Source organism: Perognathus longimembris, chromosome 19 (assembly GCF_023159225.1).
Source record: "Perognathus longimembris pacificus isolate PPM17 chromosome 19, ASM2315922v1, whole genome shotgun sequence".
Taxonomy (NCBI): Eukaryota; Metazoa; Chordata; class Mammalia; order Rodentia; family Heteromyidae; genus Perognathus; species Perognathus longimembris.
In genome coordinates, this window is record NC_063179.1 from 7,493,213 (window position 1) to 7,521,191 (window position 27,979).

The 27,979-nt window shown below is 42.1% G+C and overlaps 1 protein-coding gene across 3 annotated transcripts in view; it reads left to right on the top strand.

Annotated features, from left to right (window-relative positions):
- The window catches only part of Trio (trio Rho guanine nucleotide exchange factor), a 272,642-nt gene that overhangs the window by 220,756 nt on the left and 23,907 nt on the right, over positions 1–27,979 (top strand). For all 3 annotated transcript variants that reach the window (XM_048368060.1, XM_048368061.1, XM_048368063.1), the window contains 12 exons: positions 6,559–6,851; positions 8,831–9,001; positions 11,537–11,632; positions 15,358–15,506; positions 17,100–17,166; positions 19,582–19,685; positions 21,652–21,721; positions 24,026–24,115; positions 25,631–25,723; positions 26,267–26,317; positions 26,576–26,653; positions 27,532–27,723. In XM_048368060.1, coding sequence (XP_048224017.1) covers positions 6,559–6,851; positions 8,831–9,001; positions 11,537–11,632; positions 15,358–15,506; positions 17,100–17,166; positions 19,582–19,685; positions 21,652–21,721; positions 24,026–24,115; positions 25,631–25,723; positions 26,267–26,317; positions 26,576–26,653; positions 27,532–27,723 — 1,454 coding nt within the window. The remainder of the gene's footprint in view (positions 1–6,558; positions 6,852–8,830; positions 9,002–11,536; positions 11,633–15,357; positions 15,507–17,099; positions 17,167–19,581; positions 19,686–21,651; positions 21,722–24,025; positions 24,116–25,630; positions 25,724–26,266; positions 26,318–26,575; positions 26,654–27,531; positions 27,724–27,979) is intronic.

Genomic DNA, 27,979 nt, shown 5'->3' on the forward strand with positions numbered 1-27,979 from the left:
GCATTGGTCCCCTGGTAGATGGGGTGTGTGGGGGTGTGTGGGGGTGTTTCTTCGCTTCCTCACCCCAAGCAATGTGGTAAGGCCAATGAATTGCTACGTAATTCTACCTAGAAAAAATAAAAAGAAGGTAAGAAGGTCATTGACTTTGAAGATCATATACCCAGCAGGTAAGAAACAGGTTTGGAAGCCTGCCTCATGGCCTTACTGCCAGTGCGTGTGGAGTGCCCACTCAGCAATACTGCAGAACCCCTGCTTGTATGTCAGGCAGGCTTCAGATGCACAGCGTGAGCAAAGCAAGGCAACTCTCTCCTCCCTGGAGCATATGTCCTGTTGATGCTATAAAACCAAAGAAATGCAGATTTGGGTGAAACATTTTTAAGTTCAGGGTCTAGGGTCTTTAACTCAGTTTACTGCGGTACTTAGCAATCCAAGTATTACTCTAGGAGGCTTAAGAGTGTCTAAAACATTCTGCTATTGTGAAAATGAGGAGAGAGCTAAAGTGAAACATGATCCTCCTTCGTCTCCAACTAGCAGGATACGGACTCTTCCCCCTGTTTTCTGAATTTTTTTAAGTGCTTTTATTAATCACAGATGTCCAGATTTACAGACTGGGAATAGAACGATTTCTCTTCTCCCAGCAATTTTGGCACTGTGTGCTCTCACATGGTGAGACTCTTCTGTGTGGGGCTGGGGGTCAGCACTTTTGCTTTCCTCTTTTTCTTTAACTTTGAGCTTCATTTTGAAAAGGAAAAATAACCTTTGTATGAACTCTAGTCCTCACAAGCCATTTATCTGAGGATTTTTGCCCTCCAAATCAGAAAAGATAAACTTTAGTTTGCTCTCCTAGACCTACAAGCAAATCACTTTTGAGCATCTTTTTGAGTGACTGATGGGTCAGTAGTATTACTTTACTCTGAGGTTTGCCATCCTTATAAGAGACAAATAATTTTTAAAACAGAACTAGAATGATGTCACTCATCAAATTTGTTTAGTCCATTGTCAGTGTTTTCAGGACACCTTTCCAGGTCTGTGATTATGATCCTAATCCCTATTGTCTGTCAGTATAGTCATAGATTACATAAATGCAGTGTACTAAGTCCTGTACAAGGGAGTCCTGGATACTTCAGGCCCACTGACATTGGTGAAACACACATTACAGTTCATAAAGCTAGTTCAGTCCCATTAAACTAGTGCATCCCATTACAATCCCGTGAGATGTGAAAACCAGTTGTCACCATGTCTGCTTGGGGTTGTAGGTGTCAAGTGAGAGAACCCGCCTCAGATCCAGGCCTGATGAGTCCAGGGTGCTTTGTAACATGAGTCATCAGCCCTTCTTCTCCACCTAGAAGCAGTGAATTCTCTCCAACTGAGAAAAAGGAAGCATATTCTCCACTGTGGTATAGTATGAGCTGAGGGCATTCCTACAGACAAGGCAGTGCTGAGGGAGGACTCTTCCTTCCAAGAAGATCAGCAGTGAGGGAAAGGCAAGGAAGCAGGAACAGGCAGATGGACCTACCCTAATGTTGCTCAGGTCATCTTGGTCCAGAGCATTCTTCCTGGCCCTGTATCCTTTGACAGGCCTATGAGCTCTGCCCTGTGAGAAGGAAGACAACTTGTAACCAGAGAGTGAGAGTTGGGCAGCAAGAGGAAGGTCTTGGTCTACTTCTGATTTCCACCTGAGAAGTAAATAATTCACAAACTTGACTAAAGTTAGGTAATGTAGTTTGTCACAAAGCTATTCAGGATATGTAACTGACTCCAGTTGTTGCTTCCACTTGTTGACTTGAATTGTCATCTAGGAAAGGAGAAATGGTAATAGCCGGTAGTTGGTTCATTTGTTCTCCTGTGCACCATTTATCCAACACATGCATGCATGTGCAGACACACACACACACACACACACACACACACACACAACTTCAATGATACACCAGTAATTGAGCCTCTAGTTAAAAACAAACCAACTATAACACTGCACGAAGCCCAGAGTCTGTGATCCCAGTCAGCTTCTTACCTCGACAGCCAGGCAGAAATGCTGGGAACTTGTCATGTAAGGCTCTGACACAGGACGACTCCTGAGAATTACCCTGGCTGTTGAGAAAAGCTGTCCACAGTCAGATCGTGAGGCATAGGAGAGGAGGCAATGCCTAGGGAAAAGAACACTGCAAACGGTGAACTCCAGTGTGGAATTTATGCTTCACTCCACTAGAGGTGCCATTAGGGGGTAGGGTCTTTGTTTGGGGGTTTTTGTTTGTTTTGTGCTGGTCCAGTGGCTTGAACTCACCTGGATGCTGTCACTGAACTTTAGTGCCCAAGGCTAGTTCTCTACCTCTTGAGCCACAGCTCCACTTCCAGCTTTTCATTACTAGAAATAAGAGTCTCGGGGACTTTCCTGCGCAGGCTGGCGTTGACCCACAATCCTGAGTAGCTAAGATTACAGGGGAGAGCCACCTGTGGCAGCCTAGCGTGTGTTTTGTTCCGTTGTCAATATTAGAGCTTAAACTCAGAGTCTTGAACTTGCTCAAAGCTTGCCTTCTTCAACACGGGTGCTCTACTATTTAAGTCATGCCTCCAATGCAACATTTTGATGGGTATTTTAGAGATGGGGTCTCAGGGGTTTTTCTGCCCAAGCTGGCTTGGAATGCCATACTCCTTGTGTAGCTGGGATTACAGAAAAGATCCACTGGGATCCAAGGGAGGCACCTACTTTAATTCAAATTTTCCAACAGGGCATTTGGTCTGATGAGCAAATTTGTTCTTTATATAACTAAAAACAGATACTTTCTATTAATGTGGGAAGTTACACTACTTTTTAAAGTTTTCAAAGTTTTGTGTCACAACCTGGCATAGGGCTGTTAAGATCTATGGATTTGAATTTTTGTACTATGCAGAAAAGTTTTAAGCGTATCTTTCCAAAGGGGGTTAAAAAGAGGGTTAAAAAGCCTAAAGAAATGGACATTATAGCCATGAAATTGGGGGGGGGGTCATGTATCTTTTTACCATTGGCTTGGACTTTTCAAAATTTGCTTCACCAAAATTATGGTTATGGATAGAATCATCTTAAAGACAGATGAGGACTTCTTGCCTCCACATCTTCAGCCCTCTGAAATGAAATATGTTTCAAAGTAAAATTCAAAAGTTGGCAAAATGTTCTTGGAGATAGTTGCTAGCACAGTGGCCTTCTCTAGCAATGGCTATTCCACTTAAGTAGTACTACTTTGATGACTTGGTAAGTCCAAGCTCAGGGAAAGAGCTGCTCCTTCCCTTCACAGTTCCCTTTCTCAGTGCCATACCCCTTGGCATCCATGTGTGGCTTGAACCTTCCTGGCTCTAGGATGGACTGTTTGGGTGGCCAGGGTTTCCCACAGTTGACCTGCCAGAAGAGCAGGAAATCACTTTGACCTGCTTCCCAAAGGACAGAGGACCAAATTCCACAGAGGTGGTAGGAAACGATGTTTCTCATTTCTTTTTGTTTTGAAATGTTTATGACCACCAGTTCCTTTCCCAGGCAAGGCTAAAAGGTCCTGATAATGCTGCTAACAAAGCTGCCTCTGGAGCCCACAGTGTTACTGGCTGCGGTTCATTCATTTGTGTATGCTTGCTTGCAGAGTGTACAGGCTCTGCCGAGTAGCAGAGTTCTGAGTGCCTTGGGACAACCATGCATCCTGGCCTGTACCCCATTCTTTCTTCCCTCTAAGACCTCGCTAGCTTCTCTAACTAACCCTGCAAGCAAGGGTGGACAACAGCACTGGAACACAATCTGAGAGGCATCTACTTTAAACTTGGGGTTCACTACATTGCTTCCATTTCAAATTGGCCCCAGAGTTTTTAGGCTCAAAAAAAAAAAAAAGTGGACTTAGATAAGTTATCCATCATTTATTTCTACTGTGTAAAAATAAGTATCCATGGAATAAAGTGTCATCGCACCTGTGCTCTCCAGGCCCTCCACCTCTTTGTCCTTTCTGTTGTCACTGCACTGAGTCCTGAACAGAGGATTAACTCTTCGTCTTCTGTACCCTTTATCCTAAGTAGGAAGTGGCAGGGAAAGAGGTGGGCTCTCTGGCTTAAGAAAATGGACTGGTGTGAAAATATTTTGTAGGTAAAACTTTAAGTATGTGCAAAAAAAATGTGTAACATAAAGCATATGTACACTTGTATTACTCCTGAATATCTCTGGGTAGTTTTTAACCAAAATTTGCCTCTTGGAAAAATCAAGATTTTTTTTTCTTTTTGTGCTTGTCCTGGGGCTTTAGCTCCTAGGTGCTGTCCTTGCTTTTTTGCTCAAGGTTAGCACTTTACCACTTGAGTCACAGCTTCACTTCTGGCTTTTTGTTGGTTAATTCGAGATAAGAATCTCACAGACCTTCCTGCACCGACTGACTTTGAACCATGTGATCCTCGGACCTGTCTCCTGAGTAGGGAGGATTACAGGAGTAAGCCACCTGTGCCTGGCAGAGTCTAGATGTTTTTAAGAATGGGTGATGCTACTTATAATACCTCATGTTGTTTATAGGAGATTATGCCCTTCACCAGGCTCTGTCTTGGCCCCAGGAGAAATGGAGTAGCAATTAGATAGTCATTGGCTGTCTAGAGCCCTCCGGGGAACTGCTATTGATGCTATGTGTAATCACAGGCTTGCCAGATTACCTCTTATGCCTTTTAACTGCAGCATGTTTGGTCTTCGAGGCCACAGAGGCAAATACAGCTAATCCAGGTGTGTCTATCAAGGAGTATTTCCAAAGGTGAACATGTTACAGGTCCTAAAGTTGTGCGTATCATTCCGGGTCATCAGGTGCTCAAGAAGGGCTGCGCAGAACTCATTCATAGCTGCTGCCTTTTTTAGTTTGTAGTGACACTTCCTCTAGTTCTGTGGATCCTTTGACTGTCTGCTGTTACTAAATCTATGAATTTTGTTTTCTCTTGAAAACTTATAACCCAGGGTTGGCTCTACTTTTTAGAGTCCAGTAAGAACTATGATTTATACGTGTTTCCTATAGAGCATTTTTGGTTCGTTGGGAAGGTTTCTCCTTCCCCCTTTGATTTTAAACTGCATTGCATTATTGCTGGTTCTTCCCTAAATGTGTGAGATAACTTTTTCTGAGGCTGCTAGTGAAGAAGCCATATGTGGTCTGGCTATGACTGGGAGGCCATGGGCTGGCTCTGGCAGCAAACCCACCAGCTGTGCCCTACACCCAGTCACCACCTTCACCCCGCATGCGACCTGTTCATGTGTATCAACTTATATAGCTAAAAACTTTCTAACTTTTACTTTAAAATCTTTTTTCATGATTTTGTTAATCCAGAAGATGGGTGAAGTTTTGTATTGTCAAGGGTCAACAAAATAACACCAGGAAATGCGTGCTTTGAAAGGGGTGTGGTGGATCAAGAGGAAGGAGGAATAAGAAAGGGGAGTAATATAGTAAAAAATTCACTGCGGACTAGGAACATGGCTTAATGGTAGAGTGCTTGCCTAACATGCATGAAGCCCTGGGTTTGATTCCACAGTACTACATAAACAGAAAAGGCTAAAAGTAGCACTGTGGCTCAAGTGGTAGAGTGCTAGCCTTGAGCAAAAGAAGCTCAGGGACAGCACCCAGGCCCTGAGTTCAAGCCCAAAAACTGGCCAAAAAAAAAAATCAATGCATATTGTACAAAATTAAGAAAAATGAGAGAAAGGGGGTTGAGAGGATGGGGTGAGAATGCTCAAAGGAGTGACATTAACCAAGATGCATTGTATCATAAACTGCCTTGCTGAATGGTAATTCCTTTATTCCAACTACTTAAAGATGAAGAAAGTGTAAGTCTTCCAATGTGTGATATTTTAAGCAATTTATGGTGTTTCAAATCTGCAGTAATAATGCAGATTTCAGAATTTAGCAAACTCAAGTTTGCTAAACATTCATGAAGTAAGAGAGAAGGCCAAGCATGAAGAAGCACAGGTCTAGGGCAACCTGGGCAAAAAATTAATAAGACCTCCCATCTCAGCTAATAAATCCAGGCATCTTTACACATATCTATGATCTAAGCTACACAAGAGATAAAACATAGAAGGGTCGTGGCCCAGGTCCAAGGCAAAAATGTAGGATCTAACCTGAAAAAATAAACAGAAAAGAGGGCTGGAAATATGGCCTAGTGGCAAGAGTGCTTGCCTCGTATACATGAAGCCCTGGGTTCGATTCCCCAGCACCACATATGTAGAAAATGGCCAGAAGGGGCACTGTGGCTTAAGTGGCAGAGTGCTAGCCTTGAGCGAAAAGAAGCCAGGGACAGTGCTCAGGCCCTGAGTTCAAGCCCCAGGACTAGCCAAAAAAAAAAAAGTGAGAACACTTGCCTAGCTCCTGACGCTGTATCTTCAGAACTCCAGCCCAGGACAGGCAGACAGACAGACAGCATCAGCCCTTTCCTTCATGTTTATACCCTAAATCTAACAAGCAAGCTCCAGGCTGCATGAGCTTCTGTCCAGGTGGTGCACTAAAGCATGCTGATTGGACGACATAGACTCTCCCTGCGGGATTTGTACCATGTTCAGTAAAACTCCCTCTTTGCCTCTCCTGTTAGACTCGCTGTCCGTGTCCAGTAACGATGCCAGTCCACCTGCCTCCGTAGCTTCCCTCCAACCTCACATGATCGGGGCCCAGAGCTCACCTGGCCCCAAGCGGCCTGGCAACACTCTGCGCAAGTGGCTCACCAGTCCAGTGAGGCGGCTTAGCAGCGGCAAGGCTGACGGGCATGTAAAGAAGCTCGCCCACAAGCACAAGAAGAGCAGAGAGGTCCGTAAAAGTACTGATGCCGGCTCGCAGAAGGACTCGGATGACAGCGCAGCCACCCCACAGGACGAGACAGTTGAAGAGGTGGGTCTGTATTTTTGGCCTATGGTTACAGCTATTTAAATCATGGGAGGTCAAAGGCCAGAGCCTTTCAAACATTTCCTTTCCTTTCCACTTAGGAGTAGTTGCTTGTCTTGTGAAACAAGAAAGAACTAATTTGGTTTAACCCCCAGTCAACAGCATCCTATGTTTGATGCTAGCCTGGGGTACATAGTGAGACCCTCTGTCAAAAGTAAAACAACAGGGGCTGGGGATATAGCCTAGTGGCAAGAGTGCCTGCCTCGGATACACGAGGCCCTAGGTTCGATTCCCCAGCACCACATATACAGAAAACGGCCAGAAGCGGCGCTGTGGCTCAAGTGGCGGAGTGCTAGCCTTGAGCGGGAAGAAGCCAGGGACAGTGCTCAGGCCCTGAGTCCAAGGCCCAGGACTGGCCAAAAAAAAAAAAAGTAAAACAACAAGGGGTTGGGGGCATGGCAATAAGCGAAAACATCAGGTACCAAGTTCAAGTTCTGGTATCAGACCTTAAAAATAAATAAATGAAGCCAGGTTCACATCTGTAAGCCTAGCTACTCAGGGGGCTGAGATTTGAGGATTAACTCCTAAAAAGCTGGAAATAGTGCTGTGGCTCAAACTGGGAGAGCATTAACCTTCAACACAAAAGCTCAGGGAGAGTGCCTAAGCCCTGAGTTCAAGCCTCAGGACCATAACAAAAAATAAAAATGAAAAATAAAACAACAGAAAAGGAAAAGGATGGAGAGAAGGAAAACCCATTTGAAACCATTTCTCTATAAGCATAATTGGACTCCACATGACTTCTGAAAAGAAATCAGGCCAGACTGAGCTGCTCCAGCTGGTCAGCTCTCCAGACCTGCACCATAAAGAAGTGGGCACAAGGGGGTTCAGCCCGCTCTTCCTCACTCTATCTCCAGGCAAAGCCCGCCAGCCACTGTGCACTGTATACAGATGGTGAGTAGCCTGATGCTAGCACCACACACCATGTATCTCCTTGTAGAGAAAGTCCATTGAAGAACTTTTGGAGTATTGACATCCTCCAATTCTTCTTCCACAATTTATACTTACATCTTGTCCTGACTTGAAAGTATCTAAATTGATGATTGCCTTCACTGACCATGTCACCAAAGTTAGTGACTTTGAGGGCATTTTTTTCCCTTTTGTTTAAATTACTCTGCAAGAAACAGCTCTTTTATAACCCTTATACAACCTTTAGAACTGGCAAGATCAATGAAGGGCCCTCAAGCTTCAAAGTCCACACAGGCTCAAAAAAGTTAAGACAGTGGCTGGGGATATGGCCTAGTGGCAAGAGTGCTTGCCTCGCATACATGAGGCCCTGGGTTCAATTCCCCAGCACCACATATACAGAAAATGGCCAGAAGGGGCGCTGTGGCTCAGGTGGTAGAGTGCTAGCCTTGAGCAAAAAGAAGCCAGGGACAGTGCTCAGGCCCTGAGTCCAAGCCCCAGGACTGGCAAAAAAAAAAGTTAAGATAACAGGAAGCAGGATCAGACTTGTTTCGGTTCATTAGTTTGGTGGATGTGTTTTGGACCACTTTTTCCTGGACATGTTTTTAAGCCACAGGTTTTTACTGGAGTGGGTGGGTCATTATATACCTGAATTTGTGTTTTATAAATCTATATCCTCTCAGTAGAGATATAACTGATGTTTTAAATGGTTGTTATTGTTACTGTTATCATCATCATTGTCATCATGTTCTTGAAGATGTGATGGGTACAGATAGATGTGGCATCGATAGATATGATTAAAATGGCATGTTCATCCGAATTGGCAAGCAGAGTAACTGGATTGCAGCAAGGGGATGAAAAACTACCACCAAGGCCAGAAAGAGCTTGTTTTGCTTTCTGCTATCCCCGCTTCTGGCCACTTATGACGGGGTGTGTGAGCTGACACTAGATGATCGGGTATGTGAGCTGACACTAGAAGTCAAGGCCTACATTTTAATGGGCAATCGCTGATTTGATTTCAGAGAGGCCGGAACGAGGGCCTCAGCAGTGGCACCCTCTCTAAATCCTCCTCCTCGGGGATGCAGAGCTGCGGAGAAGAAGAAGGGGAGGAGGGCGCTGACGCGGTGCCACTGCCTCCGCCCATGGCCATCCAGCAGCATAGCCTCCTGCAGCCGGACTCGCAGGATGACAAGGTACAGGGGAGCCTGCACCCATCTGTGCAAGGGGTGGGAGCCCTTTAGCAGCTGCTTCACGCCAGCCCCATCGCAGGGGCTTCATAGAAGACCCCAGGGTGTGGACAGGGTCTCCGGCAGCCCCGTGCTTTCCCAGGCAGAGTGAGACTATGCACCTGAAGTATAAAGAACCAGTCCACTGAGACTAAGCACTAGGAGTCCTGGGCAGTTTCTCATATCCGTGGGGTTGAGTAAAAAACGAACGTTAATGCATGTTGAGTGACACATCAGGAATTTTTAAGTTTCCAAATTCATTGATTAGTTTCTGAGAGGATGAACCAAGAGGAACCCCATGCAGCCTTCTTGAATTAATGCAAACAAACAGTAGGATACCTTATTCCTTCTGTGACGTGCTTTTGCACACCGTTTTTGATTTAAAAGAATGTGTATGGCTGTCTTAACTACTTTCCCAATATGCCACAGTGTTGATAGGATTTGCACCCCAGAGCAGGAGTATCATTATTACCAAAGTGCAGAAACTAGGAGTTTCCTTCTTGGACACACGTGAAAGCGTCAAGCCATGTGAATCTTTTCTTTCCTGAGTTCTTACATGATTTTAGATTATTTCATCCATTTCACTTGTAGAGCTGTAAAAGTAAACCATCATAAAGGAAACCTGATGAATGTAACTCACTTATCCACTCTAGCATTCTAGTATCTTATAGTGCCCATCAAAATTGTCAGGTGTTAAAAATCATGCTCTGAAGTCATTGCTGGATTTTTGTTTTGGCAGCAACTTAAAGTTTTCTGAAGAAAACAGATGTGCCTCAACATTTTGTTTCTCCATATTGTTTCCCTTTTCCTTCCCTGACTCCCTTGTCAGTCCTGGCAGTCACTGGCCACCTTAGTTACCCTGTGGTTGATGACCGCAGGTCTGCCTCAGACAGTGATTGGCAGCTGTGAGCCTGCAGCACAATGCTGTAGTCTTAAACCAAGGCAAACATTTCCATGGCCCCTTACCTATGCTTTTTCTTCCCCCTTCACAGGCAGGCCTGCACAGTGAGGTGAGGGTGCCGTAGGTCTGGGCACAAGGGTTGTGAGCTAGAGCTTAGCTTGGTTTGGGGTTTGTGGAGCTCTGAGTGCATCATTACTGTAGGCCCAAAGCCCCTGTGCATATGGAACTGTTGAAGAGGGTAAAGGCTGTGTGGGTGTTCTCTGAGTCCCTAAGTTACTCTGTAACACTCAACTATGCCTTCCCTAAAGACAGAAAATTGGAATTTATTAAGTCTGGGTGGTGCCAGACAATGAGGGACCAAGCTTGTTGGCTTATTCATCAAAATAAAGAATCATGTTCTTCATTTAAAGAGTAACTGCGCTGTATTCGCTAGTGTTTTCGAATCACTAGCTACTGTGTTACATCATTGAATATTATCAATAAGAATTTTTTTCATTAAAAAAAATCTAGTGATGTTCCCAAACAGTATATTATCTTGTTGACTAATTTTTTGTTTTGTTTTGTTTTCTCTTTTTGTAAACTTTCACTGTAGCACTATGTTGATTTGTGTTCTGTGTCTGTTTTGGCTCAGTTTCCTTACCTTTCCATTTGAATTTTTTTCTTTGTTTTGTTCACTTCATAGTCCAAATTTCATCAGACCAAACCAGTATTTGTTTTGTACAATGCATATTTTGATCTACATATGTAAAAGCCTTGTAAATGTATAAATATGTATGTCTACTGTGAGAAATGCATCACTAGGACAGCTAGCCATGTGTCGCATGCATCTCCGCTGTCCATAATATGAAGCAAGGTTCATATTACTTATGCCCCTCCTCGAGTTCCCAGTAAATCAACGGTGCATGTAATCTGCAAACCTACTGTGTTTGCTAATTACTGAAACTGGCGATCAGTAGCCCTTCCCCGAGAGTTCCCTACTGTCCACCCGTTACACCCTTGATTCTAGCCATAAGTGGCATCTAGCTTGTGAGGCCTCAGCTCTTCTGTACTCTGCACTAAGCATTGGGGAAATGGATGGCACAGGAAATGGTGAGCTTGTCCCCCTCTCTTCCCTATCTGGTCACTGCACCCTGGTTCCTTTCCTTATCTCTTGATTTTTTTTTTTAATCTCATGAATACAGTGAAGCCATTGTTACTAGCTTGTTTTATTGCCTGACTATTTGAGGATTCGCCCATTAGACTTAAGTCTCTCTTCTATTGACCAGATTCTGATTCCTGGCCAGCAGTTTCAATGGCAATGTTAGGGCATCCTGGCCCAGTCACCTCTCTGAAAACCATTATAGTCTTACATGACAACAGATTAAAAACAGACATTGTCTGCTTTCCACATGTAGCCTAAACAGGTTATATCTAATGTTTCATATCAGATTATTGTAAATTTAAAAGAATGACTAAATAAATGCAAACAAAGACAAACTGTGGTCTTTTTTGTCTGGAATTCCTTTTTAAAAAGACTTGGAGCTTGCAAGGGAACTTGCCGTCAGTCCAGTTATTAACCTGCGGCTTCTCCTCCCCTTCCCTCTTCCAAACTTCTCCTGTAGGCCTCTTCTCGATTACTAGTTCGGCCCACCAGCTCCGAAACACCAAGTGCAGCTGAGCTCGTCAGTGCCATTGAAGAACTTGTGAAAAGCAAGATGGTAAGGCTTCCTGGGTCAGGTTGGAGGTTTGGAAACTTGTCTCCTCTGCTACAGGTGGGCTTGCTTTTGCCTGGGTCTCGCTGTGTTCTACAGACAGTGGTCCCATATTATCCTTACTTCTTACCCACAGTGAGTTTGAGAGTCCGCACACACGCTGCCCTCAGGCTTACCACTGTGTTTGAAGGACTGTGCTCCCATGTAAGAGGACAAATGAACACCGACGTAGGGAGGAATTGCCTAGGGAAGCATCTAGGAGACATCAAGTCCAAGCTTCCAAGGCCTTTTCTTCTGGGGTTTTGCAGTAGCACTGACATGGCGGCCATTCACCCAGACCTTGAGGTCCAGACTTGTTATTTGGGCTGTCTTGTTTGCTGGCCCACAGCAGCTGGCCTTAGCAGCTGTGTCTTCAGAGTTGCAGACACCAAGTGACGCAGAGCCCCCACCATGCTGCTGGCATAGACTGTGCTTGTCTCAGCCTGAGGCCCCAGGTAAGCAAAGCCCCTCCCTCACTGCACACACATTGGCTGCGAGCACAGCAAGGTGTGCAGTCTGTCCTGCAGGAATAGGTGCCCAGGTCCGTGGCATGGTACACAGCTTGGCTTCTGTGGCTGCCTCTAAAATCCTATACTTGGATTTGGAGTGCTGATGAGAAAAGACTTTGTGTTCATATATAATGGCTTTATTGTCTTACGAAAAATTTTATATTTTAATTGCCATGAAAGCCCCAAGTTAAATATAGGTTCTGTGCTTCTCACTGACTGAAATAAATTCATTTCTATTAACAATAAAGTATGAAAACACCTGAAGGAACTCCAAATGTTTGGCAAGGCCCCTCGTGAGCCTTTCCATGGAGATGCCAGTTCATTCTCCATGGCACAGCCTTTGTCCCTCTTCCAGGTATTTCCTGCTGGCACAAACATGTGGGAGGAAGACACATTTGTCACTTTTCCTTTCAAAGCTAATTTCCTTTTTAAGATTCGAAGACTGCCAACATATGGTACATGCTAGTGTATACACTAAGTACTTCCTTTTCATAACTGAAATACCCTATTCCATGGGTTTTATGATGATAACACCATCTGATGGCTTGCTCTAAGTGCTAATAAGCACTCTAATACAGTCCCCACGGCAACCCTTGAGGTGAACATGCCTGAATGTTTACAAATTAAAAAACCAGGGCACTCAAAACTTTGACCAGCCAGTAAGGGTCAAAGATGTGATTTACTATAGTTTATTTCAGCAGATTTCTAGCATGTTTATTTCCAGTTGTTGTCTTTTCAAATTCATTTCCAATGAAAGAACCCAAATGAAATCGGACGTTTTCTTTAAAAAAAAAAAAAAACTTAGAAAAGACTGTACAGACCTATATTCAGATAAACACAGACACTGACTTCCCGACAAAACACAGCAAAGCCAGAGGGGTCTAGAGAAAACTAATCCACAGCCTAGTATTGCAGCATGAAAGTCTTAGGATTGCAGTTGTATGGCAACTTTGTACTAGTGCCCTCCTTGTTACTCACTCGCTCACACAGCCTTGGGTGAGAAACCAGAGGACAGCTTAGAGGCAGTGGACGTCACCGAGGTGAAAAGAACATATAATCACAATTGTCCTTATCAGATTGTTAACACCCTTGCAGATCACCTGTCTTGTTCAGGTCATAACTGAGGGCAGCCAGCCCAAAAGAGCTTTGAGTTCCTGTCCCGGATCCTGACAGGGCCATCTAGTTTATAAAGATGGTTCTCATGGATAACAGTGAGATCTGTGACTTTCTCCTTGCTCTCTCTCCTCCACAGGAGGAATAATAGCTACTAATGCTTATTTTTTCTTAGTGTTCAAGTGAACAGAGAGAGTTCAGTCTAATGAGCTCCAGCTGCCTAGGCAGCATGGCAGAATGTCTTCCATCACTCTGTAGATCTGGGCTTCTGACAAGAACTTCATGATATGATGAGTTATGAGAACAGGGCTGATGCTTATGGCCAACATATGCATCCAGTAAAGGTTATTTACTATTTAAAAGAGTACAAAAGAGATCTCCGTGTGTGTGTGTGTGTGTGTGTGTGTGTGTGTGTGTGTGTGTGTGTGTGTGTGACTCATGGGCTCTATTTAAAAACAGTTTTTTTGGTTTGGTTTTTACTGCTTCATGGTTTCATTTAACAAGATTGCACTACAGAGCATTGTCTCATAGCTCCTATTAATGTTGACAATTCAGTCTCTTATTATTAGGGGGAGAAAGTAGAAAAAGTAACTAGTATCAAATCAAGTAATTCAGTTACTAAATGTTCTTGAGTTTTGCATTGTGCTGTTTGTCCAAAGATAAATTAATTGCATTTTCCTAATTCCTTCATATACCCAGCTAGATGCTTTGGAAATTTTAAAGTTCCTATAATCCCTAGGAACTTTGTAAATCAGGTAGAGAAACAAAACTAATGTATGCTATTTGGAAAGTAATCTAAAAGAAGAAAGAAAAAAAAACTAAAGGAGAAAAAGAAGAGAAAGTAACCAATTGCTAACCATTGTCACATTATTTCACAGTTTTATTTTGTATGCCTACCAAGCTCTGTGCAAAGTTCTACAAGTGGTACAAGAAAAGCAATCAATCACCTGTCGAAGCTTAAGATTCAGTAGGGGAATGTGTTAGGTTTCCATTACTATAACAAAATGCCTGAGATAATCAACTTCAAAAGAGAAAGTTTATTTCTGCTCATAATTGTAGATGCTTTATTTCCTGTTATCTGACCCCATTCTTTTGGGGCCTATATACTACAAGGCAGCATGTTATAACAGGAATGCATGTTGGAGGAAATGTCTTTCACCTCATGGTTGAGAACAGAAGACAAATAAAAATACCAAGGGTATCCCCTTCAAGGACGTTTTCCCAGTGACTTGAGATCTTCCAGTAGGGCCTGACCTTTTCGAATTTACACTACCTCCTAACACTACTGTCAGCAAGAGACCAAGCCTTTACCCATGGGCATAAGGGGCACTTACCCAGACCATGGCAGGGAGGGAGAACTGTAGAGAAGGGATTGAGACCAGTGTGACCACTGCTTCCTACAGGAGGGACATAATAAAAGTTGCAAAGTAAAGATTAATTTTAGCTGTTCGCTGAGCGGTCTGTGTACCCTGAAGTATGCTTCATAGGCATCCTGGGTGTTCAAGAACAGCCCAAGTATGTTTGAACTGTAGATTTCTGTTGTCGCCCACCAACATAGGCCCATTTCTCGGGACAACATTGGCTTGACATACAAAGACACACACTTATGAAATGCCCATGCTTTCATATAGCCAAGAAAAACTGGCAAAAGAAGTCATATATCCACAAATTAATACAGTGCTCTGATGTAAGTTCTAGCATTTCTCATTAATAAATAATAATGAAATTTTAATGTATATAAGTGCATTATCCTTTTCACTTTAACTTTCCCTTTTTATCTAGCTCCTCTAACTCAGCTTTTTTATTTTTTCAAATGTTTATCATCAAACTGATGTACAGAGAGGTTACAGTTTCATACGTTAGGCATTGGATACATTACTTATACTGTTTGTTACCTCGTCCCTCATACCCCCAACTCAGCTTTTTTAGTACTCAACTTTTTTGTTTTTAAATGCTGTGTAATGTCAACATACAGATTATATAATTTTAAGAGCACATTTGTCTTATCCTGATTTCAGCTGTCATATACTGCAGGCAGTAAACATTGTTCATTCTCTACATTTCTTCCAGGCGCTGGAGGATCGTCCTAGCTCCCTCCTTGTCGATCAGGGAGACAGTAGTAGCCCTTCCTTCAACCCTTCCGACAATTCCCTTCTCTCTTCCTCCTCGCCCATTGATGAGATGGAAGAAAGGAAATCCAGCTCTTTAAAGAGAAGGCAGTAAGACAGAAACATTTTTGTTCTCATTTTTTTATGTTATTTCCTGTCTTTGACTCCTTCAAAACTGGGATTCATTCAAGACTGGGATTCATCTCTGAATTAGTGAAGATCCAGGGTCTCATTGAGAGAAGAGGGAGGGAGAGACAGAAAGAGAGAATGTAAAGTACCCTCCCCCCCCTAAAAAAAAGGGTGCAGTAAGCCATAGCTTCCATTTCTGTTGTTAGATTTGTAAATAATAATGCTACAGGAAGAATTTTCTTGTCATATGTAGTAAGAAACTCCTAGAGTTTCTGTTGTATATGTAGTTGGGGATTTTTTTTAAGGCCACATAAAATTAGAACTAGTCCCCAAAACGTATATGTGTCTCAAATATAACTTAATGGTAGTATTCCTCAATTCTGGTACAATGGCTAATGATAATAAGAATCTTGAGAAGTTAAAAGAAGTTTAACTTGTTCCCTAGAGAAGAGGAAAAACTGCAAGGTACCTGAGGGAGGAGACTTGATTGTATTCACTAATATATCTCAGTGACGAGTGGCATTGGGCATACGAAAGGTACCAGTTGATGTTCACTGAGTGAATGAACTAACAAATAAATGAATTTTTTTCAGGCTGGTTGAGATCTTTTCCATACTGATCAAATTATTATCTTCTATTATCTGAGTGCCTTTAGTTCCAAAACACTTCAAGTGATGCATTCAGATCCATAATGTTAAACATCTGAATTAACATTTTTTTTCTCTACAAGCTTAAGCTTGTAATCAGAGCCACCTGGGAGGGAGATAAAGGTTTGAGGCCACCTGGACAAAATAGGAGGAGGAGGAAGAGTTGTTCACAAGATACCAACTCAACAAATGGCTCAGTATGGTGGTGCTTGCCTATTATCCCAAGCTACCATAGAAGCACAGTGGTGGGTGGGTATGGGAGTGTTCACCACACTTCATGATGAAGTACAAATAGGAAAATCACAGGTGAGCCTGGCATAAACCAATAAAGATCCTTTCTTGAACATATCCAGCATAAGCTAGGCGCTGGTGGCTCACTCCTATAATCCTGCCTACTCAGAAGGCTAATAAGCTTGGTTCCTATCTAGCCGAGGCGAAAAGTCTGTAACACTCTTATCTCCAGTTAACCAGCAAAAAGCCAGAACTGGAGGTAAGGCTTCAGTGTCAAAACAGGAGTTGTTGGAGTGGCTCAAGGGATAGAGCCCTGGTAGGCAAGAGGCCCTGAAGTCAAAACTCAGTACCACCAAAACTATATATATATAAAATTTTCTTTCCTAGAACAACCATTTAAAAACCAGTTGCTTCCCCTATTGTCATACCTTCATAATAAAGTTGTGTCCAAGCTTCTTTTGCTTTCATCAGACTGAGGTATGCTGAAGGCTGATGGTAGGCATTCAGATGTGTGTGAATGCTTTTTGACCCCAAGAGTTCTTATAGGTCACTGACTTGAACCTGGAAGTGACTGAAACATTCAAAAAGCTTGCGTCCAGTTGCGTAAAGGTGATACATTACTATAAGATCCTAAAACATATCTGTCTGACAAGTGAAAAGTAATCTGGTTTGTAAACACTGTTTTTCTTTTTCCTAGTTACGTTTTGCAAGAGTTAGTAGAGACTGAAAGAGACTATGTACGTGACCTTGGCTATGTGGTTGAGGTATGTATATCTTCACAGCCACAACCATTATCTGAAAGAAGTCGTGTTAGACAGTTTAACAGTGATATTTTCTCAGAAACCTTAAAAACACTTTTTAATTAATTGGTTAATTGATTAGTTCACTAATTAAAATGCAAACAAAATATTTCAGTTTGGCCAGTTGTCTTAGCAATAGTCTGTATTCAGTTGTAAAACTTCTTTTTTTGTATAGTACATCCTCATGTAATTTTTTTAAACAACTAAGTTTTTTTTGTTTTGTTTTGTTTTGTTTTTGGCCAGTCCTGGGGCTTGGACTCAGGGCCTGAGCACTGTCCCTGGCTTCTTTTTGCTCAAGGCTAGCACTCTGCCTCTTGAGCCACAGCGCCCCTTCTGGCCATTTTCTGTATATGTGGTGCTGGAGAATCGAACCCAAGGCCTCATGTATACGAGGCAAGCACTCTTGCCACTAGGCCATATCCCCAGCCCGGCATTCTAGTTATCTTACAAGAGTGGATGACACTATAGAAATGACAACATCATTGGTTGGAAAGTCGGTATGGTCCAGCTGTGGATTTATTTCCACTTGGCCTCTGGCTATGTCTGATTATGTGTAGTTTTATGTAGATTACCTGTATTAATATTTTCATTGACCTGAAATTGCTGAGTGCTGTGTAGCCACAGCAAAACCACTGCCTTTTATACTAGTAAGCAAAAATCATAATCATAAGGCTATTTTTATTTTAAATTTTTTGTTTATTCTTTAAACTTTACAAAAAGGTACAAGACAATACCTTTCAGTGCATGCTCAATTAAAAGTAACAGCTGTGGGCCAGGTGCTAGTGGTGGCTCATACCTATGATCATAGCTACTCAAAGGTCTCAGATCTGAGAACCCCAGTTCAAGCCAGTCTAACAAGCCCACGAGACTTTCATACTCCAATTAACCAGCAAAGAGATGGAGTGAAAGCGTAACTCAAATGGCAGATGACCAACTGTGAGCAAAAAAAACAAGCAGCAGCTCAAGGCTCAGAATTTAAGCCTCATTACCAGCACTAAAAAGAAAAGTTAACAGCTGTAGGTCTGATGGTGGGGTTAGCTCAGAGATTGACTACTCACCTAGCATATACAAAGCCCTGGGGCCTTTCCCTACCACTTCAACAAAGACAGAGTGGGGGGGGGGAAGTAATAGCCTATAGGATTTAACAGCTAGCACTGGTGCAGTGATTCACACCTGTAATCCTAGCTACTCAGGAGGCTGAGATCTAATGGTTGAAATTCAGCCAGCTAGGTCAGTAAAGTCGTTGAGACTCTACACCTCCAACAAGAAAAAAAACCTGGAAGTACGGCTATTAATCGGGTGCTAATAACCTTGAGGGAAAAAGCTGAGGGAAAACTACCCAGACCCTGAGTTCAAGCTCCATAACCAGCCAGCACAAACATGCTCACACACAAAGATTGGACATATTTGATTCGTTTGTAGTCGATGATAACAGTGAGGCATATGTAACTTAAATACGAAAAAGGCTCTGGTGTAGGCTCTCATTGCAGTTGAATGGAAGTTTGGTTTTGAGGGAAGGTCTGTGGTAGCTCAAGCAAGACATGCAACAACACACATAACTGAATGGAAATTTTAAATCATGTTTCATCTACATACTTGTCAAAAACATTTTTTTTTTTTTTGGCCAGTCCTGGGCCTTGGACTACATGCCTGAGCACTGTCCCTGGGTTCTTTTTGCTCAAGGCTAGCACTCTGCCACTTGAGCCACAGTGCCACTTCTGGCCATTTTCTGTATATGTGGTGCTGGGGAATTGAACCCAGGGCCTCATGTATATGAGGCAAGCACTCTTGCCACTAGGCCATATCCCCAGCCCTCAAAAACATTTTATAAGGGACTGGGAATGTGGTTTAGTGGTAGAGAGCTTGCCTAGCACACATGAAGCCCTTGGTTCAATTCCTCACCACCACATAAACAGAAAAGGCTGAAGTGGCGCTATAGCCCAAGTGATAAAGTGCTAACCTTGAGCAAAAATCAGGCCCTGAGTTCAAGCCCCAGGACTGGCAACAAAAAAAAATAATAATTTTGTAAAAATAATTTTGTTAAATCCTTACTTTAAATTATATAATCAAGAAGAAAGGAAAATCCTTTATGAGATAACTGCTCAGAATAGGAAGTGTGGTTCTGATCAGATATTTAAAATTTACTAGCTAATATTTATGTGAATAAAACCATGTACATTTATTTAAACTGTTTCAGTTCCTTATAAGAAAGACTAGGTTATAACTCTGTAGTACACTTTTCAATTATCTTTATTTGTTTTTAAATCAAGGATTGGTTATAAAACAGTGCATGCTTGTTTTTCCCTTCTCTAAGCAATAATACTCTACATGATTTAAATATATTGCATAATAAGCTTGTTTTTAAATATTCTACCATAGGGCTACATGGCACTCATGAAAGAAGATGGAGTACCTGATGACATGAAGGGAAAAGACAAGATTGTATTTGGCAACATCCATCAGATTTATGACTGGCACAGAGAGTACGTAAGATACATGTTGTGCTGGGGTATGCGGAACATCAACAGGTGATAAACTTCATCAGGCCAGGCCAGGGGTAAAGGAGAGATTTATGGATCCATTTCATTTTATTACCTGGGTAGCCTCATGGGGGAACCTTGTACAAAGGACATACTAGGTACCAAAGGGTTTAGTAGTAGCATTTCAAGCTTGAGAGAGAACCTTAACTTTTTACTATTGGGCTATGCCAGGCTACCAGGTTTCTAGGTGGATGTTCACCACCTGGGCTGTGAACTGTTTCTGACCCTGAGGCATTTGCTTCCCTTCTCTGTGAATACAGCTTCTTTGTCTGTACGACCTCGGGGGGATTTTTTATTTTAACAGTAAATGAATTGATACTTTTAAAAGCACTTAGAACAACATATGCATAGAGTAAGCCTTATAGTAAATGTTGCTAGTTAGAATTGCAGCCCCTTTTGAGTATAAGTTACTATTAAAGGATTTTAAATTTATTTATTTGTCCAACTCAGTATTAATAGGAAAAGTAAACACAGTTGCCTAAGTAAATGAAACTTGGTCCTACCTAGTATCTTGCCCATTCTTACCCTGACCAGGAGGACAGCCACTGAGGTTGCTGCTCCAGCAACTTGCCTCATTTGCCAGAGCTTGCCACCAAACACGTTCACGTTGCCACTGATGGTGTCCATTAGAATATTCTAGCTTCAGACCCTCATTCCCACGACCTACCTAGACAGGCCTCCTGCTTTCTGCCGTTATAGGCATGGCTGTTCCCTCTGTCAGAGCATGCAAATCTATGCCTTCTCTTTAAAGCTGAAGCCAAGTGCTGCTTGTTAGTTAGGCCTGCACATTGCATGCAGTTGATGGGTTTACTTTCCCCCACAGCTTGCAGCTTGTGCCCTTTATAAAGTCCAATGCAGAGATAAGAAAGTATTGCCATGATAAGCGTCAGCAGTGTTTTGTTATCTGTTTTTCTGTCTCCTTATAAAATGAAAAAGCCTATGAACCCAAGTGAGGGAATCTTTATTTTTATATCATGATGTCTAATTAATTGACTTGAACTCAGAGATAGTTGATTGCTCAACTTTAAAAATGACACTCCAGTGTATAGATCTTACCAAAAGCACACTGAAACCAATTTGAAAGGGATGTGTTGTTTTATTATTTAGTCTCCTCAAAAGGCTTGTCTTTAAAGCAACACAACATTCCTGGGATAGCCAGAGAAAAATTGCTCCAAAAGATTCTGTCTGCCACACTGTTTGCAGAGTTTGGGGATAGTAAAACCACAAGTGCTGCAGAATTCCACATGATATTAATTGTTATACTGGGCTGCTGGTTAATAAACACAACATATGCAAGTGATAATTCAGTTAAATACTGAAGGTAAGTATAGCAATGAAGAAATGAAGAACAAATTACCTTACAACTATTTTGAACCTGTGATTGTATCTAATTTTAATCTTAATGGGAGCTAATATTTACACCCTACAAGTTGATTTTGATATTTGAGAAAATTTCATATAACTGGCACAGATAGCATGTTCAGTATTTAATACCTGTTATCCAATTAGAGTCCCTAAAACTATCAGAAAAAGTGTGACATTTACAGGTATGTGGACCAACTTTTCAGAAGTAAAAATTGGTACTATGCTTTGTAGTATTCATTTTTTAGTCAGTATTCAGCCAAAGATAATAGTGTGTGTGTTCTTGAAAAAAATGAGACTAGGATTGTTAACTTACCAACACTAGGAAAGATTACCAATAAAGGGAGAATCTCATTCTGCCTTAGCTTTTTAAACCGTATGTCTTTATTTTGCTTTATATCCTAACAATGTTCTCTGTGGTCCATATTTGACAAGTATATACTTTTCTCTCATCAACTGCCCTTGTCTACATAGGCAATTTGGGAAATACACATCTAAAATTAGGAATCCAATTAAAAATAGTTCTGATGTTTTTCTGTCTTTTCAGCTTTTTTTTAGGAGAGTTGGAGAAGTGCCTTGAAGATCCGGAAAAACTAGGATCCTTATTTGTTAAACATGTAAGTACAATGGCATTATTTATACTCTGTTCTGATACTGTCATATTCTAAATACATGAGCAATAAAGTCAAGTTCTCTGACTTGTCTACCTATGAATTAACTACTTTCCCTGTCCTGGCTGGAGCTTGCTATTTGGCTTACAACACTACCAGTTGGTCAGAGGGGGCCTGAAGCAGGAACTCTACAGGAGGACAAGTACTTGGTGAACCTGCATCTGTACCTGCAGTGGGCCTAATGCTACAGAAAATGTATGCTTATATCTAAATGAGCTAGCATTAAAGTTTTAAAAAAAAAAACTACTTTCAAAAAAAGTATTTTCACAAATCTCTGGATTAAAGAAGACAGCAAGGATATAGGTGTAGCTCAGATGGTAAGCAGTGTCTAGCAAGTGTGAAGCCCTGAATCCTCAGTACCACAAAAAATAAGTAAATAAATTAAAAACTAGGTTTTCATGTCTGTTTCTACATTCAGCCTATTCTGATTTTTTTCTTTCATATACTTTAATGTAATGAAATTAGTTGGTAATGAGTGTCTTGATAGATTTTCAAAGTAATTGTAAGTAATTTTCTTAGGTACTACACCAAAACTTGACAAGTGATAGTCTCGTAAAGGTTAGCTGCAGTGTAGAGTCAGGAAACTTGTCTGTGAACTTCTCCCTTACTGTGAAATGAAAGCTTTGAACTGCTCTCCAAAGTTCTTTCCCTGGGTGACATCATAGCTTGATGGATTAGGCAGAATTTCTAGATGTTGGTACATTTTGTTACACAATACCTTCAAATCAAAATTTAATATTGCTACCTGTCACTTAGGAAAACTAAGTACTGTCATGTTCACAGTGGTAGACACATTTTCCAAAATTCTATTTTTTCCTTAAAAGCTGAAATTTTCACTGTTCACATACATATTGTCAGTTACTTGCCTTGAAATGACAGGCTTGCATTGTGCGTGTTCAATAAAATGTCTACCAGATACCCAGATGTAATTATACTTTCTCACCTTCATTCTTTGAAACTGGTAGTCCATTAAAAAAGCAGTTGGTTTAGCTTGCACTCAATCGCAAAAGTTCCTCGAAGCAGTGATTCAGGGAGTGGAAGAGTTGTACAGACCTCCCTCATGATACAACAGTGTCTTAAACTGCAGACTGGCCGTAGTGGCAGATTGTGTTCCATGATGCCAACAGTTCCATCCACGGCTGGTATTGTGCATTGGTGCAGGTGTCAACACAATGAGAAAGGCAAACAACATCTCAATGTTATTCTGGAAATAGTATTGATCTAATGGGGCTACTGGCAAACCCATGGAATCCCCAGGGATCTTCTTACCTTACTTTGGGAAGCTCTGAATTAAGGGACAGTTCATTGTCCTCTTATTCCCTGCCTGTAGGACTTGAGACTAAAGTCTTACTAAGAGTCAGCCACCTGTGACTCATCGCTATAATCCTAGCTTCTCGGGATGCTGAGATCTGAGGAATGTGGTTCAAAACCAGCCTGAACAGGAAAGTCCGTGAGACTCTTATCTCCAACTAACCACCAAAAAGCTGGAAAAGGAGCTACAGCTCAAGTGGTAGAATGCTCGCCTTGAGCACAAAATCGTTCCCAAACAGCATCCAGGCCAAGTTCAAGCCCCAGGAGAGAGAGAGAGACACACACACACACACACACACACACACACACACACACACACACACACACACACACACACACACACACACGACCTACTACTAAGAGTCAGGCTTGGTGATTTATACCTGTAATCTTGATTACTTGGTAGATTGAGATTGAGAATCCACTCTAGGCACGAAGTAGACAAGACCCCATCTCAACCAATAAAAAGCTGTGCACAAGTGGCATGTACCTGACATCCCAACTATGGAGAGAATAAGTAGGAGAATTACAGCCCAAGCTAGCCTAGGCTTAATATGAGACCCTATCTTTTAAGAAAAGCAAAAAGGACTGGGGCATGGCTTCAATAGTAGATTACCTGTTGAGCAAACCTGAGACCCTTGGGACAGACCTCCAAAAGCACCATCAAAAAACGAAAAAGAAAGAAGTAGTACCTACCAAGAAACCTCCCTACCAGAAAGAGGACTATTTGAGGATTGAAATAACACTGCTGCCGGTAGTATTGCTGGGATGACAAAGTGAAAGGTTGATCTGTGTGACAGAGCCATGAGAGTCTCAGCCATGTGTCCTTGTGTATTAAGACATTTCCTTATATGAATGTCAAAGGGTGTGTGCCTATTATATCCAGACTTAACCAGTGGTCATTGGTTTAACTCATCTGTTTGCCTTTTTTGTTCCTAGGAGAGAAGGTTGCACATGTACATAGTTTATTGTCAAAATAAACCAAAGTCTGAGCACATTGTGTCAGAATACATTGACACTTTTTTTGAGGTAAGACACAAGATACAAACAAAATATTTCTGAATCTTATGTTATATTTTAATTTCTAAAAATTAAAATACAGTTGGATACCTTCCTAGGAGATCAAATAATCCTCAGAATATTGGGCTAACTGATAAGATTTCTGAAGTTGTCTTTTTTCCCCCTGTAAATTAGAGAAACTAGTTAATTCAGTTTGAGATCCTCCGCCTGGAGGACTGGAGTATGTTGAATAATATGATGCAGAGGGATGAGGAAAGTGAGCATAAGCAAGAGGGTCATTCTGATTACAGTACTGTGTATGCATGTGTGAGATGTCATGGTGAAACCCTTTAAACAGCATACACTAAAAAAAGATGAATGACAGGAATGTAAACAGATCCTCTCTAGGATATAGGCACTGAGAGGGGCAGTAAGAAGTAGGGACAAATGGAGAAGGTAAATGAAGGTTAAAAATTCAAATTATGAGCTGGGTGCTGGTGGCTCATGGTGTAATCCTAACTATACTCAGGAGGCGGAAGACTGAAGTTCAAAGCTAGCACAGGCAGGAAAATCAGTGAGACTCCAACTAACCACCAAAAAGCCACAAGTGATAGGGTGTTATCATTAAGCAAAACTCAGGGACAGAGCCTAGGTCCTGAGTTGAAGCTCCAGGACTCACTCTGTCTCTGTCTGTCTGTCTCTCTCTGTCTCTGTTTCTGTCTCTGTTTCTGTCTCTCTTTCTGTCTCTCTGTCTCTCTGTCTCTCTCTCTCTCTTTCTCTCTCTCTCATACACACACAGCAGGTGAAAATACTTCATGTACAAGTTTCATTTTCACACATGTAAATGGGACAAGGAAGCTTGTTGAGATTGGTTTAAGAATGGGGAGAGTAAGGGATTGAGCCTGGCCAAAGTACACTGTATGCCAATGTAGGTATGTCAAAATGTAACCTCCTCATACAGGTAATTGATGCTAATAAAAGTGTGGGGAGCCGGGTGCCAGTGGCACGTTCCTGTAATCCTAGCTACTCAGGAGGCTGAGATCTGAGGATTACAGTTCAAAGCTGGCTCTGGCAGAAAAGTCCCTGTGAGACCCTTATCTCCAGTTAACTGCCAGAAAACCTGAAGTGGCATGGTAGCTTATAATAGTAGATGACTACCTGGAGCAAAAAAGCTCTGGTACAGCATAATAACATATGTGTTTGACTATTAAGAAAACAGTTAAAAGAAGGCCTTTATAATACTGGAATTCAGTAATCAGGAGAATAGCAAGTTCTAGGCCAGCCTGGGTTGTTAAAAAAAGAGGAAAGGAAGGTCTTTGAACAAATATAAAAGACTTCTTTGAAAAACAGCTTAGAGAGATTACTCTAAAACTTGGAAATCTTGAAAATTAGTAAAGCACTATTTGGATTTACTGCAAAGCAGCTATTTTTCTTACTATTTTTACCAACAGTCATACTTAGCCTTTCTGATAATTACAAGGAATAGAAAGCTGCCTTTTAGTGAACAACATGTTTGGATTTTTTTTTTCTCCTTAAAAACTCCAGGACTTAAAACAACGCCTCGGCCACAGGCTGCAGCTCACAGATTTGTTGATCAAACCTGTGCAGAGAATTATGAAGTACCAGCTGCTGTTGAAGGTGAGTGGGTGGAGGGGAAGTCCTCAGAAGCCTAGACTCCGGGGGGCAGGGAACAACTGAGAAGTCAGGGGATAATACTTTCTGAAAGGAATACAAAGCCCCCCATTACTCTTGACTTTATGTACTTCAGAGTATTTTTTTGCAATTTGTTAAGATGTTTTACACTGTTCACAAAATTTTTCATTTGCCTGAAGTTCCGGATGAAAATGGCAGACTTTGCTTCCCTGCCATCAACCTTGGAAAGTAGCTCTGTTAACCTTAAATAACTTATTCTTGGAGCCTTGGACAGAATTAAGTTTTTTAGACTACCTATCTCAAAATTGGCTTATTAGCAAATTCCTAAATCATTTAGAATTCTTAAGCACAACTAATGGCAATGCACATGAAACAGGATCTGCACATGAAGAGAGACAAGACCTTGTCTGAAATGGAACCCTTACAGACTTTGCCATCAGGATACCTTCTTTGTTGTATATTGAAGAGAAAAGGAGAAAATCGAATTGAATCTCTGAACCTTACTGTATCTTTCCTTCCCCCTCACAGGACTTCCTCAAGTACTCCAAAAAAGCTAGCCTGGACACGTCAGAATTAGAGGTACTTTCCATATTAGCTGTACCCTTGCAAGCAGACCTCCTTCTAATTCCTGAGTATCTCAGAGGGGTGGGGGCATGTCTGACCTTGAGTAGGGGTCACAGCAGGAGGGGCAGGGTCTCCCCAGTGCAGCCAGTTGCTCACTCTGCTAAGAGTGGGAGGGAAAAGCACAGAGCTTGGCAGCACAGTGAGGGAAGAGTAGCACTCGGATTTCTTCTAGAACAACCTAAAACTCTTGCTCTGCTTTGTCCTCACCCACAGAAAGCCGTGGAAGTCATGTGCATAGTACCAAAGCGGTGCAACGACATGATGAATGTTGGGCGGCTTCAAGGATTCGATGTAATTCGGATGTTATTCTCTGAATGGCTCCTCTGCTCCCTCCTCTTTTGTCTTGAATTCATTCCACATGTAGAAAGATGATTTTGGTTTATATCTTCTCTCACTTCTCTTCAACCTGACTGACATTTTTTTCAACCTCTTTTTCAGTGTATTTGATTTGCTTTTAGAGACTTTTCTCTGTTCAAAACTGCAGCCACCACTGGCAGAAACAAGCAGGACTGTGCTTTGTCCCCTATACCTCTTATGTCGTAACAGCTGAGTTTCCTTTCTTGGCATCTAAAGCCATGGGAGCTAGCCACAAAGTATGACCTAGGTAGCCTTTGCTCTTCTGTCTCCCCTGGGAGCTTGATTTTAGGGTCAAACTGTTCTTTGGTTGCCACATTGCTATTATATATCACCTCTTACAAACCCTGGGTAGTATAAGTTCACGGCAGATTCCTTTCTTACTATTAAGCAAAGTGATGGTATGCATTTTGCTTTTCTTTCCATCTGTTTGGCTAGAGCATTGGGGTTTAAATGGCTGATGTGGTGGAGCTGAGGGAATCTGGCACAATCACGCATGGCGTTTTCAGCGACACACATCTCACTGCGCCTCTTTGTCCTGCCTGGCACACTCCTCGGGAGCCACTGCTCTTACTCTGATTTTAACTGAGGCCAGTGGTATACAGATGTCGGCCAGATTTTTAGAGTCATTCTGTTTGGGACCAAGAGTTCCCTTATAGTAAAAGAATGTTCCAGGGTGGGTGGGTGGAAAAGCTATGTAAGTTTATAGGAAAAAAATGTATTAGTCTGTGGCATAAATTCTAAAGAAAGCAGAGCATCTGATAACCTAGAATGCATTTTTTTTTCTTCATTCCTTTGCTCCCTTCTTGTTCTAGGGTAAAATTGTTGCCCAGGGTAAACTGCTCTTGCAGGACACATTCTTGGTCACAGATCAAGATTCAGGACTTCTGCCTCGCTGCAGAGAGAGGCGGGTTTTCCTCTTTGAGCAGATTGTCATATTCAGTGAACCACTTGATAAGAAGAAGGGCTTCTCTATGCCAGGGTTCCTGTTCAAGAACAGTATCAAGGTAAGGTTTGTTTGTGGGAGTTTTTTTGTATGCCAGTGAATATATCTGTCTCATTGATAAAATGTTTTCTTAGGGCTGGGAATATGGCCTAGTGGCAAGAGCGCTTGCCTCCTACACATGAAGCTCTCGGTTCGATTCCCCAGCACCACATATATGGAAAACGGCCAGAAGGGGCGCTGTGGCTCAGGTGGCAGAGTGCTAGCCTTGAGCGGGAAGAAGCCAGGGACAGTGCTCAGGCCTGAGTCCAAGGCCCAGG